General features: G+C 43.8%; 1 protein-coding gene across 4 annotated transcripts in view; it reads left to right on the plus strand.

Moving 5' to 3' along the window:
• Positions 1-1,965: 1,965 nt before the first annotated feature.
• MED6 (mediator complex subunit 6) overlaps positions 1,966-19,636 on the plus strand; it is a 29,372-nt gene continuing 11,701 nt past the window's right edge. The window contains exons 1-4 of one of the 4 annotated variants that reach the window (XM_025188294.2): positions 2,061-2,088; positions 4,400-4,480; positions 14,041-14,200; positions 15,615-15,744. In XM_025188294.2, the coding sequence (XP_025044079.2) occupies positions 15,615-15,744 (130 nt within the window). In that variant the 5' untranslated portion in view covers positions 2,061-2,088; positions 4,400-4,480; positions 14,041-14,200. Of the gene's footprint in view, positions 2,210-4,399; positions 4,481-4,551; positions 5,790-14,040; positions 14,201-15,614; positions 15,745-19,636 lie in introns of those variants that run through there. The other 3 variants (XM_006130311.3, XM_025188293.2, XM_025188292.2) reach the window with 3 other exon arrangements.

The following is a 19,636-nucleotide window of genomic DNA, read 5'->3' on the forward strand; positions in this document are numbered from 1 at the left end:
TCAATTTGAAATCCTTAGGTAAATCTGAGGAGATTACACCAGGTTATTTGCTCTGCTATAAGGGTCATTTGGAAGGAGAGAGTCAAGAGACCCACTGCTGGTGGGAGCATACTTCCTAGCGCAAATATATGGCCTCAAAAAAGCACGCTAGAAAGAGCATTGTAGCTGGGGGTAACAAGGACATCAGCTCAGGATAGTTACCTCAGTGCAAACCTCCCCAGACCCCCTGGGTATGTACTCAGGTGGCATGTTATCTGTGCTATCCCCAGCAACACGGCTATTTTAGCATGAGACTGTCTACCTGCAATAAGAGTAAGCACCCTTTTAGCTGCAGTGTCAGCATACCCTCAGTATAATCTTATGCTACCCTGAAACATAATTTGAAATGGTCATTTATTTTCATCAGATCTGGGAGAGATAAGGTATGGTTAGTCACAAAGACTAGTAAGCCACATGTACATAATGTTGCTCGCCTTCATGACACCCATATGAGCATATTGTTAGCTTGGGAGGAAAAGGTGAAAGCAGGCATTCCTGTCTTGGCCTGTGACTGAGGTGAAAACCCCATTGTGCCAGGTACTATATATATATATATATATATATATAGTCAGATCTTCTGTTGCCCAGAAGGCAGACGGAATGCCTAGAAGGAAAACATGGTCCCAAGAAGGCAAACAGAATGCTCAGAAGGCAAACACAGTCCCTAGGATTAACTAGCTAAGTACCAACAGCACTCCCTTGAAAACTAGCTTTGTCTTGCCTTTTTCAGGCTGTCATATTCTTTTTGAAGTACAGGTAGCTACCCTCTTTACATTGTAAATTCATTTGGGTTGTATCTGTGGCCAACTTAATCTTTAGCATGGAGATGTGGCCCACAAAGATGACAGATACGACCCTTGCCCTGGCCATTCAAATAGCCTTGCCAGATTTATTATTTCCCAAATTATATTTCCCAAATAATATTATTTATTATTTTCTCAGAATTATTTCCCAAATGTTGTGATGTATCATGTTTTTCCTAAAACCTTGGCTCTGAGAATCATACCATTATGTGAGAATTCTAGCTTTCTGCATTTTGGAAAAAGAACGTATTGGTGGTGGAGAGCTTGTGAACATGAACCATGAGAACTACATACATCACCACCAGCAAGCAAATAGTGAGAATCTCATTTTGTTAATTTTAGAAAACTTCATGATTTTTAAGACAATCTGTGATGGGGGGTGGGGGATCCTGATGATGCTTGAGTGGTCAGGGTAACACAAAAAGCATCTTTGGCTGGGGGAAATACTCCAGATGATACCAACTAAGTGCAGCCTCTAGCTTGGTGGATCTTTCCCCGAGCAGGAAGCTTGGAGCCTGCTGAGAAGGGAAAAGGACCGAATCATGCAGACACGTACGCAGGAATTTCTGTTTGTCGGGTGCGAGCCGTGAGAGGGGGCTGGTGGCTGCCCTGGCCCTACAGTCCCGTCCCCGGCCACACTCCTGGGGCGCGAGGGGAGAAATCAGTCCCAGCCTTCCCGTGGCTGTTAGAGGAGGGAGGCTGAGGCAATGCGCCGCCCCAGTCTCATCTTTCCTTGGAGGACCATGGGGCGGGGAGATGCATTTTGCGCGCACATACACACGCCTGCCATGGGTGCTGGACCCAAGTCTCTCAGACACTAGAAAACAGACGCGCTCACGCTTCACTGCGCGGTGATCCCCTTCTGGCTACAAAAATTACGACACGACTCCAGTGCCAAGTCCTAAGCCGGCTTGAGCCCCACTGACCCGGAGCAGGGCTGGGGTCAAAGCGGAAGCCCAAGGGCTTCAGATCTTTAGCTTTGGCCCCAGGCGGTGGGACCTGGACTCCAACAAGTCTAACACCAGGCCTGGGGACCCCCCTGCAGTGGGGCTCAGACCCTCCCTCTGAAATCAGCGGGCTTAGCGCTGGGTCCCCCTCCTCCCGCCGCTCTAGTCCTCCTGCGCTCTATGGCGAGCGGCGCTCTCCCGCACTTCCTGCTCTCGATGGTTTCCTGCCGTGAGGGCGAAACCCGGCGCGGGGCGGAAGTGCGCTAGGCGGGGGATCATGGCGGCGGTGGACATCCGAGGTACCGGCCCCCGCTCCGTGTTGATGTCACTGGAAAGCGATTGAGCGAGCGGGCGATGGGGAAGGGGGCGGTTATAACGGGCCCCCGAGGCCATGGTGGCTGGGCGCTCTTCGTCGGCGAGGTGGGCGAGCACGTCAGGGACGGCCCCTGATGTCCCGGGTCCTTCGGGCTGTTCAGCCCCAGGGCTCATCTGTAAAGTACAAACCACAGGGCACCCGCTGGCCTTGAGCTGCCCCTTCCCGGTAGAACCCGTCCCCAGCGTCGGGAGGGGGCCGAGCCCTGTTACTACGCCCCGCCTGGCGTGTGAAGGGTTAATCCCATTGGCCATGACGGCTCCTCTCCGCCCGGCTGGTGTGTGCGCGTGCGTGTGCCGGGGGGGGGCCCGTTGTTCTGTGAGAACCTGCTGGCTCCCTTTGCCATTGGAGCCCCTGGGTGCCAGACAAGAGGCTCCTCAGCACAGGGCCCCTTTGTGCGTCTGTGCTGCTAGCTCCTGAAATGCCACCCTTGCTGTCTCACGGGACAGCCCCTTGTTGCTGTGTGTCTTGGTATTGTCATGTCTTCCAGGGAAACAAACCTGTTACCGGGGCAGAGAGAGGCCTGCATTATGCCTGTATATTTGTCTTCTCAAAATCCTCTGAATCGCCTCTGAGCTGAATTCTCTTCTCCTCAAAATAAATAAATATAGAGACGTAACAGTCCAGAAGTTCCTTTACCCCATGTTACATTTTGATGCTTTTAGTATGGAGTTATTTGATGTATGCAATGGCCATATAATCATACCTTTTTACAATGCTTTTAATCTTCAGTCTAATACTGATCTTTGATTATATAGAGTCTTTCTACCACAAAAGATCCCAAAATGACTTATAAGCTATTGTCCTGACTTTTATGATTCCTGTGCAAACAAGACTCCCACTGAGGTCAGCAGGAATCTTGCCTATATAGGGACTGCAGCATTGTGCCTAATTACATGCAGAAATCACTCTGCTTGTTGAATTTCAGCCAACTCTGTGATGTGGAGACTGGCTGCCATGTGGACAAGTACAGGCAATCCCCGAGTTACGCGGATCCGACTTATGTCGGATCCGCAGTTACGAACAGGGCTTTTCTCGCCCCTGAGGACGGGAGCGGCGGGACGCCCAGATGCGCCGCGGTCCGCCGCCCCCGTCCTCCGGGGCGAGAAAAGCTGCTCCCCGTCTCCCTGGTCTGCTGGGGGGGGGAGGGTGCAGCTAGTGCCCCCCCCCAGCAGACCAGGCTTTTCTTGCCTACCCCTGGGGTAGAGCAGCTGGGGGCTGCCGGGTTGGTCCCGCAGTGCCGCTCCGGACCAACCCAGCAGCACCCCAGCTGCTCTGCCCCAGGCGTCCCCAAGTCAGCCGCTGCTGAAACTGACCAGCACCTGACTACAGGAAGCCCGAGGCAGAGTTGCTCTGCCCCAGGCGTCCTGGAATCAGCCGCTGATCAGTTTCAGCAGCAGCTGACTTGGGGACGCCTGGGTTTCTTAAGTTGAATCTGTATGTAAGTCAGAACTGGCGTCCAGATTCAGCCACGGTTGAAACTGATCAGTTTCAGCAGCGGCTGACGCCAGTTCCGACTTACATACAGATTCAACTTAGGGACTGTAGGTTTGTTCTTATCTTGTACATAACCCGGGGACTGCCTGTAATGCATGTTGCTCTGCAACAATGGGAAATGAGAAATTATGGGAATAAACACCAGGCAAATTTACTCTAGTTGAAAATGCAGCAGAACAAAGCAGACAGGACTGCCAAATAACTCTTGTATGGCAAGCTACATGGCACTTGAAGTACTTCTGTAGTGTCCTATTCGGTAGAAAAGCATTTTGTTGTTTGAGAAGTCTTACCTCAGGAAAGAACTAGTGAGGGAGGTAAGATCAAGTGTTTGCTTGTATTTAGAGCATTTTCCCCTATTTGTCAAAACTGTTGCATTCTAGCTACAACATACATTGGGAGAAGTGGGAATAGCATCGTATAGGAGCTGTAAGAGAAGGAAGGTTCTCTCTCCACCCCAAGTAGAACGTTCTAGAATTTGTGAAGTGAGAGGAGCAGAATCTATTTTGAAATATGAAGATCCACAGCATGCAGATCTGATTTTCTTTTTCACTATTTATTATAATGTCTGTCAGATTTCATTCAGCGGATGGAGGAAATCTCAGTATTTCAAACCTGTTTAGAGCAGTGAAAAATGCTCGTTATAGGACTTGTTGGCTGTCATTAAAGTTTTAGAAAACATGTTGAGCTGACCTCTCCGCTTGCATTATCTTTAACTTTTAAGTACTCATCTCTGTATATAGACTCATCAAATTTGAATCACAAGTGCTGAATCCTGAATAGGGAATAACTGGCTAGGCAGCAGAACTGCAGAAAAAGATATGGTAAGTACAGGCATCACAAATTGAATATGAGTCACTGGAGTGCTGTTGTGAAAAAAAGCAGTGTTATTGTGGGATGTGTTAACAGGAGTATCATATATAGACACAGGAGGTAATTATTCCACTCTACTTGATGCTATTGAGGATTCAGATGGAGTACTGTGCCCAATTTTGTGCAACACACTTTACGAAAGATGTGAACAATTTGGAAGGAGTCCAGAGGAGAAAAAATAAAGGGTTTAGAAAGTAATAACCTCTGAGGAAAATTGAAAAAATTGAGCATGTTAAGTCTAGAGAAGACTGAGGGGGACATAAGAACTGTGTTCAAAATCAAATATATATTTGTAATAAGGAGGATGGTGATCAATTTTTCTCCTAGTCCTCTATGAGTAGAGCAAGAAATAATTGACTCAGTCTGCATCAAGGGATATTTAAGTTGGACATTAGAGAAAAGTTTCTAACCATAAGGATAGTTAAGCACTATAAGGGAGGTTGTGGAATCACTATAGTTTAAAATTGTTAATAACCGGTTAGACAAACATGTGTTAGGTATACTTGGTCCTGCCTCAGCATGGGAGGGAGGAGTAGGTGACCTCTTGACTGCACCTTTACCACCAACTGTCATAGCACTTGATATCAGCCCATAGATGAAGAACTGCTGAAGTTCAACCTGAGCAAAACAGAGTTCTTTCTGGTGGACAGAAGAAAGTATTTTGAAGAATTTGCAGCCATACTGCAGTCTCCCTTTGGTTCAGGGGTCACATTCACAATTGGTCACTCCTGTCTAGTCTAGGGGTACTCTTGAATTCCTTGCAGTTGCTGACTTCTTGCATAGCAACAGCCATATGTAATGCTTTTTATCATTTCTGGTCAGCTAGGGGAGATTGTCCCATCCATACAGATGAAGATCTGGTCTTTCTCATGTCTTTGTCACTTCTTGGCTGAGCTGCAGCAATGCAGTGTACTTGGGCAGGAAGTGTTAGCAATTAAGAAATTTCAACCAATATAAAATGCTGCAGCACTTCTCCTCAGCTATCATGAGCACATCACCCCTGTCCTTTGACTCTCTACACTAACTTCCCATAGAATTCTGAATCATGTTCAAGTCCTTCGTCTTTATTTTCAGAGCACTCCATTGACTGGGCCCAGGATACATAAAAACCATCTAAAGCTCCTTTGTCTAGATGGACCTCTCTACAATAACAGTGCCACTCATCTGTGCAAGAGAGAGAACCATCTGTGGGCATAGTCCAGGACTGTGGAATGAACTCCCCCAGAACTATCACAAATCTCACCACTTTCAGCTCCAAATGCAAGTGATGTTTCTTTGATTTGCCTTCTCTAATATAAACACATCACAGCAGGTATATTTATTAAACATTTAAAAAAACACCACAACAAGACACTTCACTGCAGATGCTTCTCCTTATGGAGAGAGGATGAGAGAACAAACAACTGTGACATGTGTAATCACAGTCACATTGCTTAATGCATTGTTGAAAGGTACTCAGATATTGCCGTGATAAGCCTATCACTTATGAAAACCTATATAGAGTAGATCGATGTGCTTTCCAGCCCTACATTTCTTATGTTTCTTTTTAAAACAAGACAGGGAATGTGATTAACATTCAAGAAATGTATCTTACTTCTGTCTATTATTACTTGTTTTATAGTACAGATTGTGCCTCACTGGTCTGCCACCCTAAGGGTCTGACCAGTCCCACACCAGAGAATCTGTTAGACTTGGGGAGGTCAATGCTAGCCCCTCTGCTGTAACTGCATGTTGAGCTTCACTTCTGCAGCAGCAGAGAGGCTGTCATGGAGCAAGGATTGGGGGGTGGGGAAGAGGAAGGCTGGATGCAGAGTCCCATGACTGAGGGCTAGGAGCTCAGCCCTGCAAAAGCACACTGAACCCATGGCAGCTGTGCTGTGCTGTGCTCCCAGATTCTGCCACTGGCTGTGCAGGCACTGTGCCTCTTCCCCCAAGCTTTCCTCGTCTCCACTTCTCTCTGTCGCTCCCTCCTCCTTCCCTGAGCTTGCGGCACTCAGAAGCTCTGGGAAGGCAAAGGAGGAGTTGGTGAGAGAGGGCAGGAGGGGAAGCTTTTCCCCATGAGCACCCTGGGGATGCTGTACCACAGAAGTCTGGACCATAGAGATCAACCCTGTAGTGTGCAGAGGGTAAAAGTGCAAGGGCCCATTGTATTGAGTGCTATGCAAACTTAGACTATAAGAACGTGCCTGCCCAAAGAGCATGCAGAGTAATTAAAGACAGGCTGTATCACATAAGGGAAGCACATAGATGGCCAGTGAGAGTGATTATAGGATCATAGACTCCTAGAATTGGAAGGGACCTTGAGAGGTCATCAAGTCCAGTCCCCTGCCTTCACGGCAGGACCACGCACCGTCTATATCATCCCTGACAGGTGTGTGTCTAACCTGCCCTTGAATATCTCCAGTGATGGAGAGTCCACAACCCTGCTGGGCGATTTTTTCCAGTGTTTAACCACCCTGACCATTAGGAAGTTTTTCCTAAAGTTCAACCTAAACCTCCTTTGCTGCAATTTAAGCCCATTGCTTCTTGTCCCATCATCAGGCGAAGGAGAACAATTTTTCTCCCACCTCCCAGGGATGTTAAAATTAGATGAATCAACTAATAGAATAGTCAATGGAATCTCTATCGACTATGGAATTAGTCGATAAGAGTGCTTCTGCTTTGAAATGTAGGAAGCGCCTCAGAGGTGGAACGCTGCCCGCTGCACCTCTAACCCTGACGCCTCCCATGGACCTGGAGCTGGGGAGAACCATCTTTTAAGCCAGCTCCCCCCAGTAGTCTCTCCTCTCCCCCTTCCTTGCTGCCTCTTTCTGATAGAGGCAGCAAGGAGAGGCGGAAGCAACTAGTTGATTAGTTGCTTACATCCCTACCTTCTCCTTGTAATACCCTTTTAGATACTTGAAAACTGCTATCATGTCCCCTTTAAGTCTTCTCTTTTCTAAACTAAACATGCCCAATTCTTTCAGTCTTTCCTCATAGGTCATGTTCTCTAGATTTTTAATCATTTTTGTTGCTCTTCTCTGGACCTTCTCCGATTTCTCCACCTTTCTTGAAATGTGGTGCCCAGAACTAGACACAATACTCCAACTGAGGCCTAATTAGTGCAGAGTAGAGCAAAAGAATGACTTCTCGTGTCTTGCTCATAATACTCCTGTTAATGCATCCCTGAATCATGTTTTCTTTTTTTGCAATAGTGTCACACTGTTGATTCATGTTTAACTTGTCTTCCACTTTGACCCCTAAATCCCTTTCAGCAGTACTCCTTCCTAGACCGTCATTTCCTGTTCTGTATGTGTGAAACTGATTGTTCCTTCCTAAGTGGAATACTTTGGATGTGAACCATTTCTCTAATTTGTCTATGTCATTTTGAATATCCTCCAAAGACTTGCAACCCCTCCCAGCTTGGTATCATTTGCAAACTTAATAAGCATATTCCTTATGCCATCATTTAATTATTGATGAAGATATTGAACTGAGACGGTCCTGAAACAGACCCCTGTGGAAGTCCACTTGTTATGCCCTTACAGCATGTTTATGAAACCTTAATAACTGCTCTCTGACAATGGTTATCCAGCCAGTTGTGCACCCACCTTATAGTAGCCCCATCTCGTTTGCATTTCCCTAGTTGATTGATAAGGTGGTCATGCGAGACTGTGTGAAATGCCTTACTAAAGTCTAGGTATACCATGTTCACTGCATTTCCCTTATTCCTTATATAGGTGCTTAGATGAGAAATGTTAATTGGTAGGACTCACATTTCTTGAGAGACTGATGAACAATATTTTTTTAATAGTATGGTAGAGATAAGCATAGGGAAGGAATTTGGAGGAGAGGGTAGTGGCTTAATAAATTAGGTATGGATTAGTATAAAAGAAACTGCAGAGGTATTTGTGGAAAAAGCAGACTGGTGATTGAGTCTGGGATGGTGATGGTATGGTGAGGCTGGAACATAAGAAGAGCCATACTGGGTCAGACCAAATGTCCATCTAGCCCAGTATACTGTCTTCCAACAGTGGCCGATGCTAGCTCCCCCAGAGGGAGTGAACAGAATAGGTAATCATCAACGCTGTCTAGATTACATTCCTTTTCTTGAAAAAGGGATGTAAATTAGACACTTCGAAATTGCAAATGAAACCGTGATTTAAATTTCCCATGCTTCATTTGCATAATGGCGGCTGTGTTTTTTTCAAAACGGAGCTTTTCAAAAGAAAAACAACCGTTTAGACGGGGATTGATCAAAAATAAAACCCTTTTTCAAAAGATCCTGTGTCCGAGTACAGGATCTTTCGAAAAAGGATTTTATTTTTGATCGATCCTCATCTAAATGGCTGTTTTTCTTTTGAAAAGCCCCGTTTTGAAAAAAGCGGCCACCATTATGCAAATGAAGCACAGGAAATTTAAATCCCGGCTTCATTTGCAATTTTGTAGTTTCTAATTTACATCCCTTTTTCGAGAAAGGGATATAGTTTAGACACAGCCTTAGTTTACAAATGCTTATGTTCTAATAGCCTAATACATTTATAATCTAGACACAGCCCAAGTGATCCCTCGCTATCACCCATTCCCAGCCTCTGACAAACAGAGGCTAGGGACACCCTTCCTATCCATACTTGCTAATAAGCATTTATGGTCCTTTCTTCCATGAATTTATTTAGGTCTTTTTTTTTAACCTATTAATGTCCAGAGGTCTCCGCAGCATCCTCTGGCAAGGAGTTCCACAGGCTGACTGTGCCTTAAGTGAAGAAAAACATCCTTTTGTTTGTTTTAAAGCTGCTACCTATTAATTTCATTTGGTGATCCCTTTTTCTGATGTTAAGGGAACCTGTAAATAGCTTTTCCTTATTCACTTTCTCTACACCAGTCATGATTTTATAGACCTCTCATAGACTTCTCTTTTCTAAGATGAAAAGTCCAAGTTTTTTTTATCTTTCTTCATATGGAAGCCATTCCAACCTCTAATTATTTTTGTTGCCCTTTTCTGAACTTTTTCCAATGCTATGGTGTCTTTTTTGAGATGAGGTGACCACTTCTGTATGCAGTATTCAAGATATGGGCATACCATGGATTTATACAGAGGCAATAAGATATTTTCTGTCTTATTCTCTATCCCTTTTTTTATGATTCCTAACATACTATTTGCTTTTTTGACTTCTGCTGAACATTGAGTGGATGTTTTCAGAGAGCTATCCACAGTGACTCCCAAGATCTTTCTCTAGTCTAGTGGTAATTTAATCCCCATCATTTTTTACATAATTTGGGATTATGTTTTCCAATATGCATTACTTTGCATTTATCATCATTAAAATTCATTTGCTGTGTTGTTGTCCAGTCACCCTGTTTTGTGAGATTCTTTTGAAGCTCTTCACAGTCTGTTTTGGCTTTAACTATCTTGACCAGTTATTAACATCTACAAATTTTGACACCTCACTGTTTACCCCTTTCTCCACATCATTTATGAATATGTTGAATAGGATTGGTCCCAGTACAGACGCTTGGGGGACACCATTTGTTACCTCTCTCCATTCTGAAAACTGACTATTTATTCCTACCCTTTGTTTCCTGACTTTCAACAAGTTATCGGTCCATGAGACCTTCCTCTTATACCATGACAATTTACTTTACTTAAGAGCCACGGTGAGGGACCTTGTCAAAGGCTTTCTGAAAATCTAAGTACACTATATCTACTGGACCTTCCTTTGTCTACATGCTTGTTGAGCCTGTCAAAGAATGCTAGTAGATTAGTAATGCATGATTTTACAGAAATCATGTTGACTTTTTTCTCCCAACAAATTATGTTCATCTGTATGTCTGACAATTCTGTACTTTACTGTAGTTCTCACTAATTTACCCGGTACGGACCTTGGACTTACTGGTCTGTAATTGTGAGGTTATGGCATGGCAAGGTAAAATAGCATAATGTTTAAAAAGGAGAAGCTAGGTTGTGAAGGACCTTGAGTGTCAAGATTAGAAATGTGCATTTGAAGACATAGAAAAATGGGAGCCAATGGAATGACTGAACAGGGTGACAAGGCCAAAACGATGGGCTGGGCAGATGATCTTAATAGTAGTTTGGCTGCATGTGTGTGAAGCAACATAAGTATCAGGAAAACCAGAGGAGCCAGGATGAGCATGTTAATTCTGTGGACAGAGAGAAAAGGATGTATCTTGTTACTGTATGGAGGAAGAAGTGGCATGATTTAGATGTCTGGAAGGAAGGTGGAGTTGAAAACAAGCCACAGGCTATAGAGCTGGTCACTAAGAGTACGCCTACACTGCACAGCTATTTCGGGATACCAAAGGTATCCCGAAATAGCTACCCCATGTCTTAACAAGCCGCCCATTATTTCGAAATATTTATCGAAATAAAATGGGTGTGCTTTTTTGGCATCCTTGTAACTTTGTTTCATGAGGGTTAAGGGATGTCTCAAAATAGGGCGTTATTTTGAAATTTGGTGCTGTGTAGATGCACCAAATTTAAAAATAAGCTATTTTAAAATAGAATCAAAATAAGATACGCAATTTTGCGTAGTGCAAATTGCGTATCTTATTTTGACTGTAGGGTGCTGTGTAGATGCAACCGAAAAGCACTGGTGGTGTTGAAAAAGAGGTGGCAGCAGAGTTAAGGAAGGAAGATTAAGACACCTTTTTTTTTTTTTTTTTTTTTAAAGCTTACCATACTGCCATGGACTTCTGTGTCCCTTAATTTTGATTCTCTGTCTCACATTCAGCTCTGAAGGTAGACATTTGGTGGCTGAGATGAGGATATTATTTAAACTTCATTTAAATGCATTGAATAAGATGCCTTTTTTGAAAGAACTGGGAATAATAGTACATTTTTTTCACAACAAAAATACAGCTTGTGCCTTCTGAAGAGGAGCAATTGATATATAGTATCAGGATTGTGCTTTTTCCTAGAGGACTGTCTCTTGTGTATTATAAAAGCAATAATAAATGCACTACTTGGAAGTAGTAGCCAATAATAGTCTAGTCCTGTATAGGGATGTAAGCGACTAGTCAGTAGTTGGTTACCCAATAAGCTTAGGTTTATTGGGTAGTCAAGTCACTACTCAACTACATGTCTGTCTTTCCCCCCTCCCCCTCCCACCTTTGTATCAGAGGCAGCAAGGCAGGGAGCAGGAGCCAGTGTTGGAGAAGCTGGCTTTGGTTCCCCTTAGCACCATCTCCACAGGGGGAGGGGCGGAGGAGTCTGGGATTGAGCAGTCCTGACTCGTGCTGGTTCTGGGACCGCTGTGCCTCTGCCTTTTAAATCTAGTAAGAGTGAGGCAGCTCTTGCTTCATTTAAAAAGCAGAGGCGCAGCAGTTGGGGACCTGGCGTGAGCCGGGACTGAAGCAGTCCCAGCTCGTGCTAGGTCCCCTGCTGCAGACCTGCCTTTTAAATGTAATAAGAACCAGGCAGCTCTAACTACATTTAAAAGGCAAAGGCACAGTGGTCCTGGAGTTGGGGTGAGCTGTAACTGCTCAGTCCTAGCTTGCGCAGTATCCAGGAGCTAACCACACTATGGCTCCGCAGTTTCAATGTAGTAGGAGCTGGGATGCTACATTTAAACTGCAAAGCCGCAGTAGGGGTAGCGAGCATCCATCCCTATAGATTAATCAGATGGAAATTCCATTGACTACTTGATTAGCTAATTAAATGCTACTTAACATCTCTGGTCCTCTAGTTGGAACTTTACATTCAATTTTATGGCATATTTACTGTGAAGTTCCAGCCCCACCTGGGAGAAACTTCTGTAGAAACACACTTGTTCTTGTGACACACATGAGATTTTTTTTTCATGCTAGTTGAAATACTAAATGAGCACATGTCCTGCCAAGAATATGAACAAGAGGTTTGGGTCCTTTTTTTCATTGAGATAAATAATTTGTGATATATAGTTAGAAAGTGTTTAATGGGTATTACTGCAATATAAATATTAAAAAATAAAATGCCTTTAATACTGGAGCATCTCCTCATTTTATGATGAGGGGAAACAGTGTATGTGAAATAAAATGAAAACCTCATTTTTTCCATGTTATGTAAAAATATGCTGGCAGCTCTGAGACTGACAATGCAAAAATGCATTATTCATTTATGTTGTATTAATCATGGTTTGCTGAGCTCCTAGATTCACTTAATAAAAGATTCATAATATATTCAATCACATTTTGGGTTTGAATCTTGCATTCTTTGTACATTGAAAATGTCAACAGAAGTACATGCTCTACAATATAACTGTAGTAGGAGCTTAGGGTTTGGAAAAAATGCAGGAGCAGGGCCATTACATTCATAGACTGGGTGGAAAAGTGACTGAAACTTCAGTCCTGTGTGCAGTTTCAGTCATTTTTTCACCCATGCCATCTTTCTTTTTTCAGAGTAAAACCTGATGCTTTATCATTGTATTTCCTATTCTTCAAGCATTTGGCTATTATTGCCACTATGGCTTAAAATTATTGAATTTCTAGACCTTTTAAATTTCATGTAGCCATGAGAGGAGAGTCTAGTAAATGTTAGCACACTTACCACTTGGTTTCAGTATCTCCCTTCTCCACACAAGATCACAAAGAAAATACAGTTTCTTGCCATTTTAACCAGAAAGGACACTCTCTCAATGACTTAACCACCTGCATTCTGCTACAAAGACCTTTTACATCTGCACTTGAAAGGGAATCCTCTGAACTGTCATTCATGTTAAAATTCGACACTCTCCAAAAAGGAATGAACAAACACTCGAACTATCTTACCCATTACCAAGATAGCTTCCCCAATTATCACCTCTAATACCATTAACTCACAAACATCCCACTCTCCCCACCTCTAATATCATCAATTCACAGACACTTACCTTCCTTCCTCCCCCCCCCCCCCCCCCGCATCCCCCTCCTGTTCTGAAATGTGATTTGTCCTTTTCATATGTGTTCATTTTTTTAATTGTATCCTTTGGTATATATGGTTGTGACTATTTTCTTCCACTATTTGATCTGAGGAAGTGGGTCTGGCCCACGAAAGCTCATCATCTAATAAACCATCTTGTTAGTCTTTAAAGTGCTACATTGTCCTGCATTTCCCTTCTCCACAGGTTTATTTGGTCTGGCATTTAATGCTGGCTTTCCCTTACTTACTAGGTTTTCTTTCACTTTCAAGGTGAAGGTCGTACTTAGTTTGCCCGTTCTACTTGGCAAATGTTGCTTTTCTTAATCTAAACTATGTACAGTATGACTGCTAGTGTTAATTATTTTTCTGTGCTGGCATTCCTGAGAAATAAAGGTGTCGGTATTACTGCCATACCTTTATGTAATAGCCAAGACAATGTATCAATAATATGTGTACAGAATTATTCCTAAATAATATGTCTTGTTTCCCTCTGAGGAGGAAAATTTGATATTTTGTGTCAATTTTGAATTTTAGGGAAATTTGGGTGTTTTTAAGTGCTCTAATTGGTAGGTCTTTAATTAGTAAGAATTTATAATTGTACTAATTGTTTTGGTGCTAATTTTAGGTTTTTCTTCCCAGATAACCTCCTGGGAATTTCCTGGGTTGACAGTTCCTGGATTCCTATATTAAACAACGGAAGTGTATTAGACTACTTCTCAGAGCGAAGTAACCCGTTCTATGACCGAACATGTAACAATGAAGTAGTCAAAATGCAACGACTGACCTTGGAGCACTTGCAGTGAGTTACTATAAGGAATGCTGAGTTAACCTGAAAAATTTCTGACTAGGCTGGAGTTCTTCGTCTTTTCCTCTAAAGGTTGTTACACCAGTTGAATTGAAGAGTATAGGGAAAGCTACGATCCTACTTCTCTGTTCCCTGTCTCTTTTCTTCTTTTAAGGTTGATTTGCTCAGCCACTTGCAGATGAATCCTGTCCTTTTTCAGATACCAGAAGCGATTTATAGTCTCCTGCTTCCTGTGATGCTTCCTGTGAAGTACTGCAGATAGGATTTTGAGTACACCTGAGATTGCAGCTTTACAGAAATGTTAAAAAAGCTAATTAGCTAGAAAGCACCTCCCTCCAGAGCAGCTACAGACCAGGATAAAAACAATGAAAATGTCTGCAGGCAGTGGCTCAGGTTAATTTTGTAATGAGATGAAGATTAATTTAATGTTTCTTGAATGGGATCTACTGTAGTTGGACACTTTTTGCTTTGCCACAGAATTGTAAATAAGAGTGTATATATTATTACTTCACTTGTGGTTCCTGCCAAAATGAATGAGGTGTCGTGATTCAAATAGTCCACTGTGGGAAGATTGAGCATGGGAAGTATGATTTTTAATTTGGGTCCCAGGAGAAATGAATGGATAGGTAGTTCTTATTACAAGTGAAGTGGCCATTTATTAGTATCACAGCATGCAATGGGCTTTCTTGGATGTGGGGTTTTAGCAGGAGTAAGGTGCATTGATGGAACAACTTGGGGACTTAGGAATTGGGTAGCAGCCTGGCGACAATGTAGATGGGTTAAAGCTGTGTGCATCTGGTGTTGGGGGGAGAGAGGGGAAGGACGAGCTTTCACACTGCCTGCATACATTCTGTTCAGTGGGGTTGGTCTCTCACTTACATATGTAAATAATATCTGTAGCTATATGTTCCATTTTTTCTGCCATTTATTTCTTGTGCCTACCTGTTTGCCAAAAGGTTGATTCTGAGATTTCTTAATGCACCATGAGCACAAAGCCAGATTCATAGGCATGAGAAATAGAGGTGTGGGGGTGCTATAGGAGCCCCAGATTTGCCACCCATTTTCTCCATTACTGGCTCCTCACCCAGGGGCTCTACCGTTGACCTCGGCACCCTGGCTGCTGGCTCTGAGGTTCTAGCCACTGGCTCCACTACCAGCCTCTCTCCCGCTGCGTAGCTGCCCCCAGCTGTGGCCCAGCCTGGGTGGTTTGAGGTACAGACAGGGGTATAAGGGTCACAGCTTAGCATCCTTGCCCTTAAAAATTGTTGTAGTGCCACTGGCTAGGTTTTTCTATTTATCTTTGAAAATCCTAATGTGTTTAATGTTCAGTGTACAAGAGCTTGCGACCCTTCAGCCCCTGTGATTGTTGTTTTGGTGGGCTTTCACATCCTATATCTTTATCTTTCAGATGAATATATTTATTTATTCTGGTCACTTGTCTTTTAGTCAAATGACTGGAGTGGAATATATCCTCCTTCATGCTCAAGAGCCCATCCTTTTCATAATTCGAAAGCAGCAAAGACAGTCTCCTACACAAGGTAAGGGCTCATGCAGCTTTTCCCTTTAATGACAATGTTGGTGCTTTTTTGTCTGCTCAGTTTCTGCTCTGTGTTGACAACACAATTTTCCTTGGATTTTACGTAGCCTTAAATCTCATTTTGCTTTTAGATAGGGCTGTCAATTGACCTGCATTAACGCCTGCGATTAATGCAGCACAGGATTAACGTGTTAATTTTTTAACACGTTAATCGCAGGCGTTAATGCTGCACTGCCCCTTTGAAGTGCCGCTCCAGTGCCTCAAAGGGGCTCCGCTGTTGCAAACTCCTTTGAAGTGCCAGAGCAGCACTTCCAGGGGCTTTGCAACGCAGATCCGGGGATCATCTGGGCACTCCAGCTGATCCCTGGTTCCGTTTGCGCTGCCATTTTGAAGTGCTGTTTTGGCGCTTTAGAGAAGCAATGCATTAGAAGCCAAGGATCAGCTGGGCGTTGCAAAGCCCCTTTGAAGCGCCGGAGCAGCACTTCAAAGGGGCTTTGCAACATGGCGCTTGGAAGCAGCGCTTCCAAGGGGCAGTGCTGCATGGAGTCTGGGGTCAGCTGGGGACTCCAGATGTGAAGACGTGCTCTTATTCAAAGGGGAGGCACATGCAATTAATCACACAATTAAATTTTTTAATTGCTTCACAGCCCTAATTTTAGATAGTTGGATGAATAAGGGCACGTCTACACAGCAGGGGTAAAGCCAAAATAAGCTATGCAACTTCAGCTACATCAGTTGTGTAGCTTAAGTCGAAATAGCTTATTTCAGCTTTTTGCTCTGTCTTTACAGCAGGAAATCCTCATAAAATGAGGGTTATTGGAGTCGGAGTAACAAGTCCTCCAGCTCTCCATTATTTCGATATTATGTCGAAATAACTGCTTGTAGTGTAAACGGTGACTATGTTATTTTGGAAGAATGTCAATTTATTCTGAAATAACACTGCTGTGTAGACTTACCCTAAATGTAGAGGCTTTAGATCTTAGAGTATGTTGTATCTTGCCATTTTTGAGTGCTGCCCCAAATGGTGCCCTGCAATCTCACTACAGAAGCAAAAGCGGTGAGGAGATGTACATGCATCTGACAAAGTGGGTCTTTGCCCACGAAAGCTTATGCTCCTACACTTCAGTTAGTCTATAAGGTGCCACAGGATTCCTCGCTGCTTTTGCAGATTCAGACTAACACGGCTACCCCTCTGATACTTGACTAAAAAAGCAGTTTTCCCTCTCCTGGTATTCATACGTCTCCATCAGCTGGAAGTGAGCTGCATCCATCCTAACTGTACTGGCCTAGTTACACTTGATAAATAACTCCCTTCTTTTGATTTACTCTGTAGCTACGTCTAGACTACATCCCTTTTTCGGAAAAGAGGTGTAAATTAGACGTATCGCAATTGCTAATGAAGCGGGGATTTAAATCTCCCGCGCTTAATTAGCATAAAAATGGCTGCCGCTTTTTTTTGGCACGGAGCTTTGTTGGAGAAAAGCGCCAGTCTAGATGCTGGTCTTTCGAAAAATAAAGCCTTTTCCGAAAGATCTCTTATCCCTTATTTCAAGAGGGACAAGGAATCTTTCGGAAAAGGCTTTATTTTTCGAAAGATCAGCGTCTAGAATGGCGCTTTTCTCCTACAAAGCTCCGTGCCGAAAAAAAGCGGCAGCCATTTTTATGCTAATGAAGCGCGGGAGATTTAAATCCCCGCTTCATTAGCAATTGTGATACGTCTAATTTACATCCCTTTTCCGAAAAAGGGATGTAGTCTAGACGTAGCGTGTGTGTGTGTGTGTGTGTGTGTGTGTGTGTGTGTGTGTAATTTCCACTCCAGTGCATCTGATGAAGTGGGTTTACCCATGAAAGCTTATGCTCAAATAAATCTATTTTCTGTTTTTGCAGATTCAAACTAACACGGCTACCCCCTGAGACTTGTCACTCTGCACTCTGATAAAAGCAGGGGATTGCCCTCTTGTGGCAAAATACTAATAGTGCAATGAGAAAGTGCTGCTTTGCAGTACATTTTGCCATGGGCAATTAGTATGCATGCTAACAACTACCATGTCCTATATTTATTATATGCTTTACATAAGGTTCTCAGTTTAATTAGTTAAACATAATACTAATTTTGTGCTTGTCTGGGGCTGATTAGTGCAAATTAAATTTCATGCTAATTGGAAATTTCTGATTTCCACTGATTAGGGTAAGGGGAACATTCACGTTGATATTTGCATAATGCCATTTTTATTCCACATCCTCACCACTTTGTACTCTGAGCTTCTCAGCTGGGACATATTAAATAGGGTCTTCTAGTAAATACATGAGTGGGAGTCCTCCCAGGAAAGAAACTGCCTACCACTACTAATAGTGTTGGTGAGTCAATGGATGACATTTCATCCTGAGTCAGTACTGAACCTCGTTACAGGCAGTCCCTGGGTTACGTACAAGATAGGGACTGTAGGTTTGTTCTTAAGTTGAATTTGTACGATGGTTTGTTCTTAAGTTGAATTTGTATGTAAGTCGGAACTGGCATCCAGATTCAGCCTCTGTTGAAACTGACCAGCAGCTGCCTACAGGAAGCCCGAGGCAGAGCAGCTCTGCCTCGGGCTTCCTGTAGTCAGCCGCTGGTCAGTTTCAGCAGCGGCTGACTTGGGGACGCCTGGGGCAGAGCAGCTGGGGTGCTGCCGTGTTGGTCCAGTAGTGCCCAGGAGCTAGCTAGTGTTCCCCCCCCCCCGACCAGGCTTTTCTCGCCGCGGAGGATGCGGGTGGTCCTGCCGTGTTGGTGCGGTCCCCCCCCCCCCCCAGCAGACCAGGCAGACGCGGGCGGCGGGACCACCGAGACGCGCCGGTCCCACAGCCCGCGTCCTCCGCGGCTGTGCTCCGCGTCTCCCTGGTCTGCTGGAGCGGCTTTTCTCGCCGCGGAGAACGCCTGGTGCGCCCCCCATCCCCAGCAGACCAGGGAGACGCGGAGCAGATTTCTCACCACGGAGGACGTGGGCGGCAGGACCGCGGTGCGTCTGGGCGGTCCCGCCGCCCCCGTCCTCCGCGGCGAGAAAAGCCCCATTCGTATGTAGGGATCCGACATAAGTCGGATCCACGTAACTCGGGGACTGCCTGTATATTAGAGGGTGCTGATGTAGTATAGATGCCATGATTTGATGAGACACAAAATTGAAGTCCTAACTGTTTGGGGTCATTAAAGATCCCAAGGCACTTTAAATGAGAGTAGGGATATTACCACTGTGTGCTAAGTTCCAGTTAGACATTCTGTTTTCCTATTATGTACAGTTGGATTCCATATTCTTCATTTCTCGTTCTAAATTGATTTGCAGCATTCTTGTGAGCTGTCACAAGTTTCCACATTTCAGATAGGGTGAAATATGTTCTATAAAGCTCTTGGGGACTATTTATTCTAAAATATATAGTACTAATGATTTATTTTTGTTCTAATGACAGAGAAAGGGGTTTTATAATGGACTCATACCTTTCTAGTGCTGCTCCTAATTTGCCTGGTTTCTGGCAGTGGCATTTAATTTATTGTAGTTTCATATCGGAAAAGAGCTCCTGACTGACTGCTTCTTAGATTAGATTGGCTATAAAATCTAAATTGAACCTAGATCTCTTGGGTTATGGCACACACCTTTAACACCAGCATATTACTTCACTGCATCTCTTGTTCCTTAATGCTCAACTTTTTTTTTAATCTGGGTAGAGTTAGACTTTTATAATACAAGCATTCAGGCTTCAGTTGTGTAATTTGATCATTCATTGTAGGGAGCTTATAAGAGGATGATTTAGAAATACTCTTTTCAGTGTGTATAAAACTTCATAGTTACATTGCTGAGTTCTCTGCCTTGGATGTTATCCATATTTTGGTACTCTGGCACAGATCTTAAGGCAGATCAGCT

This window comes from Pelodiscus sinensis, chromosome 4 (assembly GCF_049634645.1).
Source record: "Pelodiscus sinensis isolate JC-2024 chromosome 4, ASM4963464v1, whole genome shotgun sequence".
Lineage (NCBI taxonomy): Eukaryota > Metazoa > Chordata > Testudines > Trionychidae > Pelodiscus > Pelodiscus sinensis.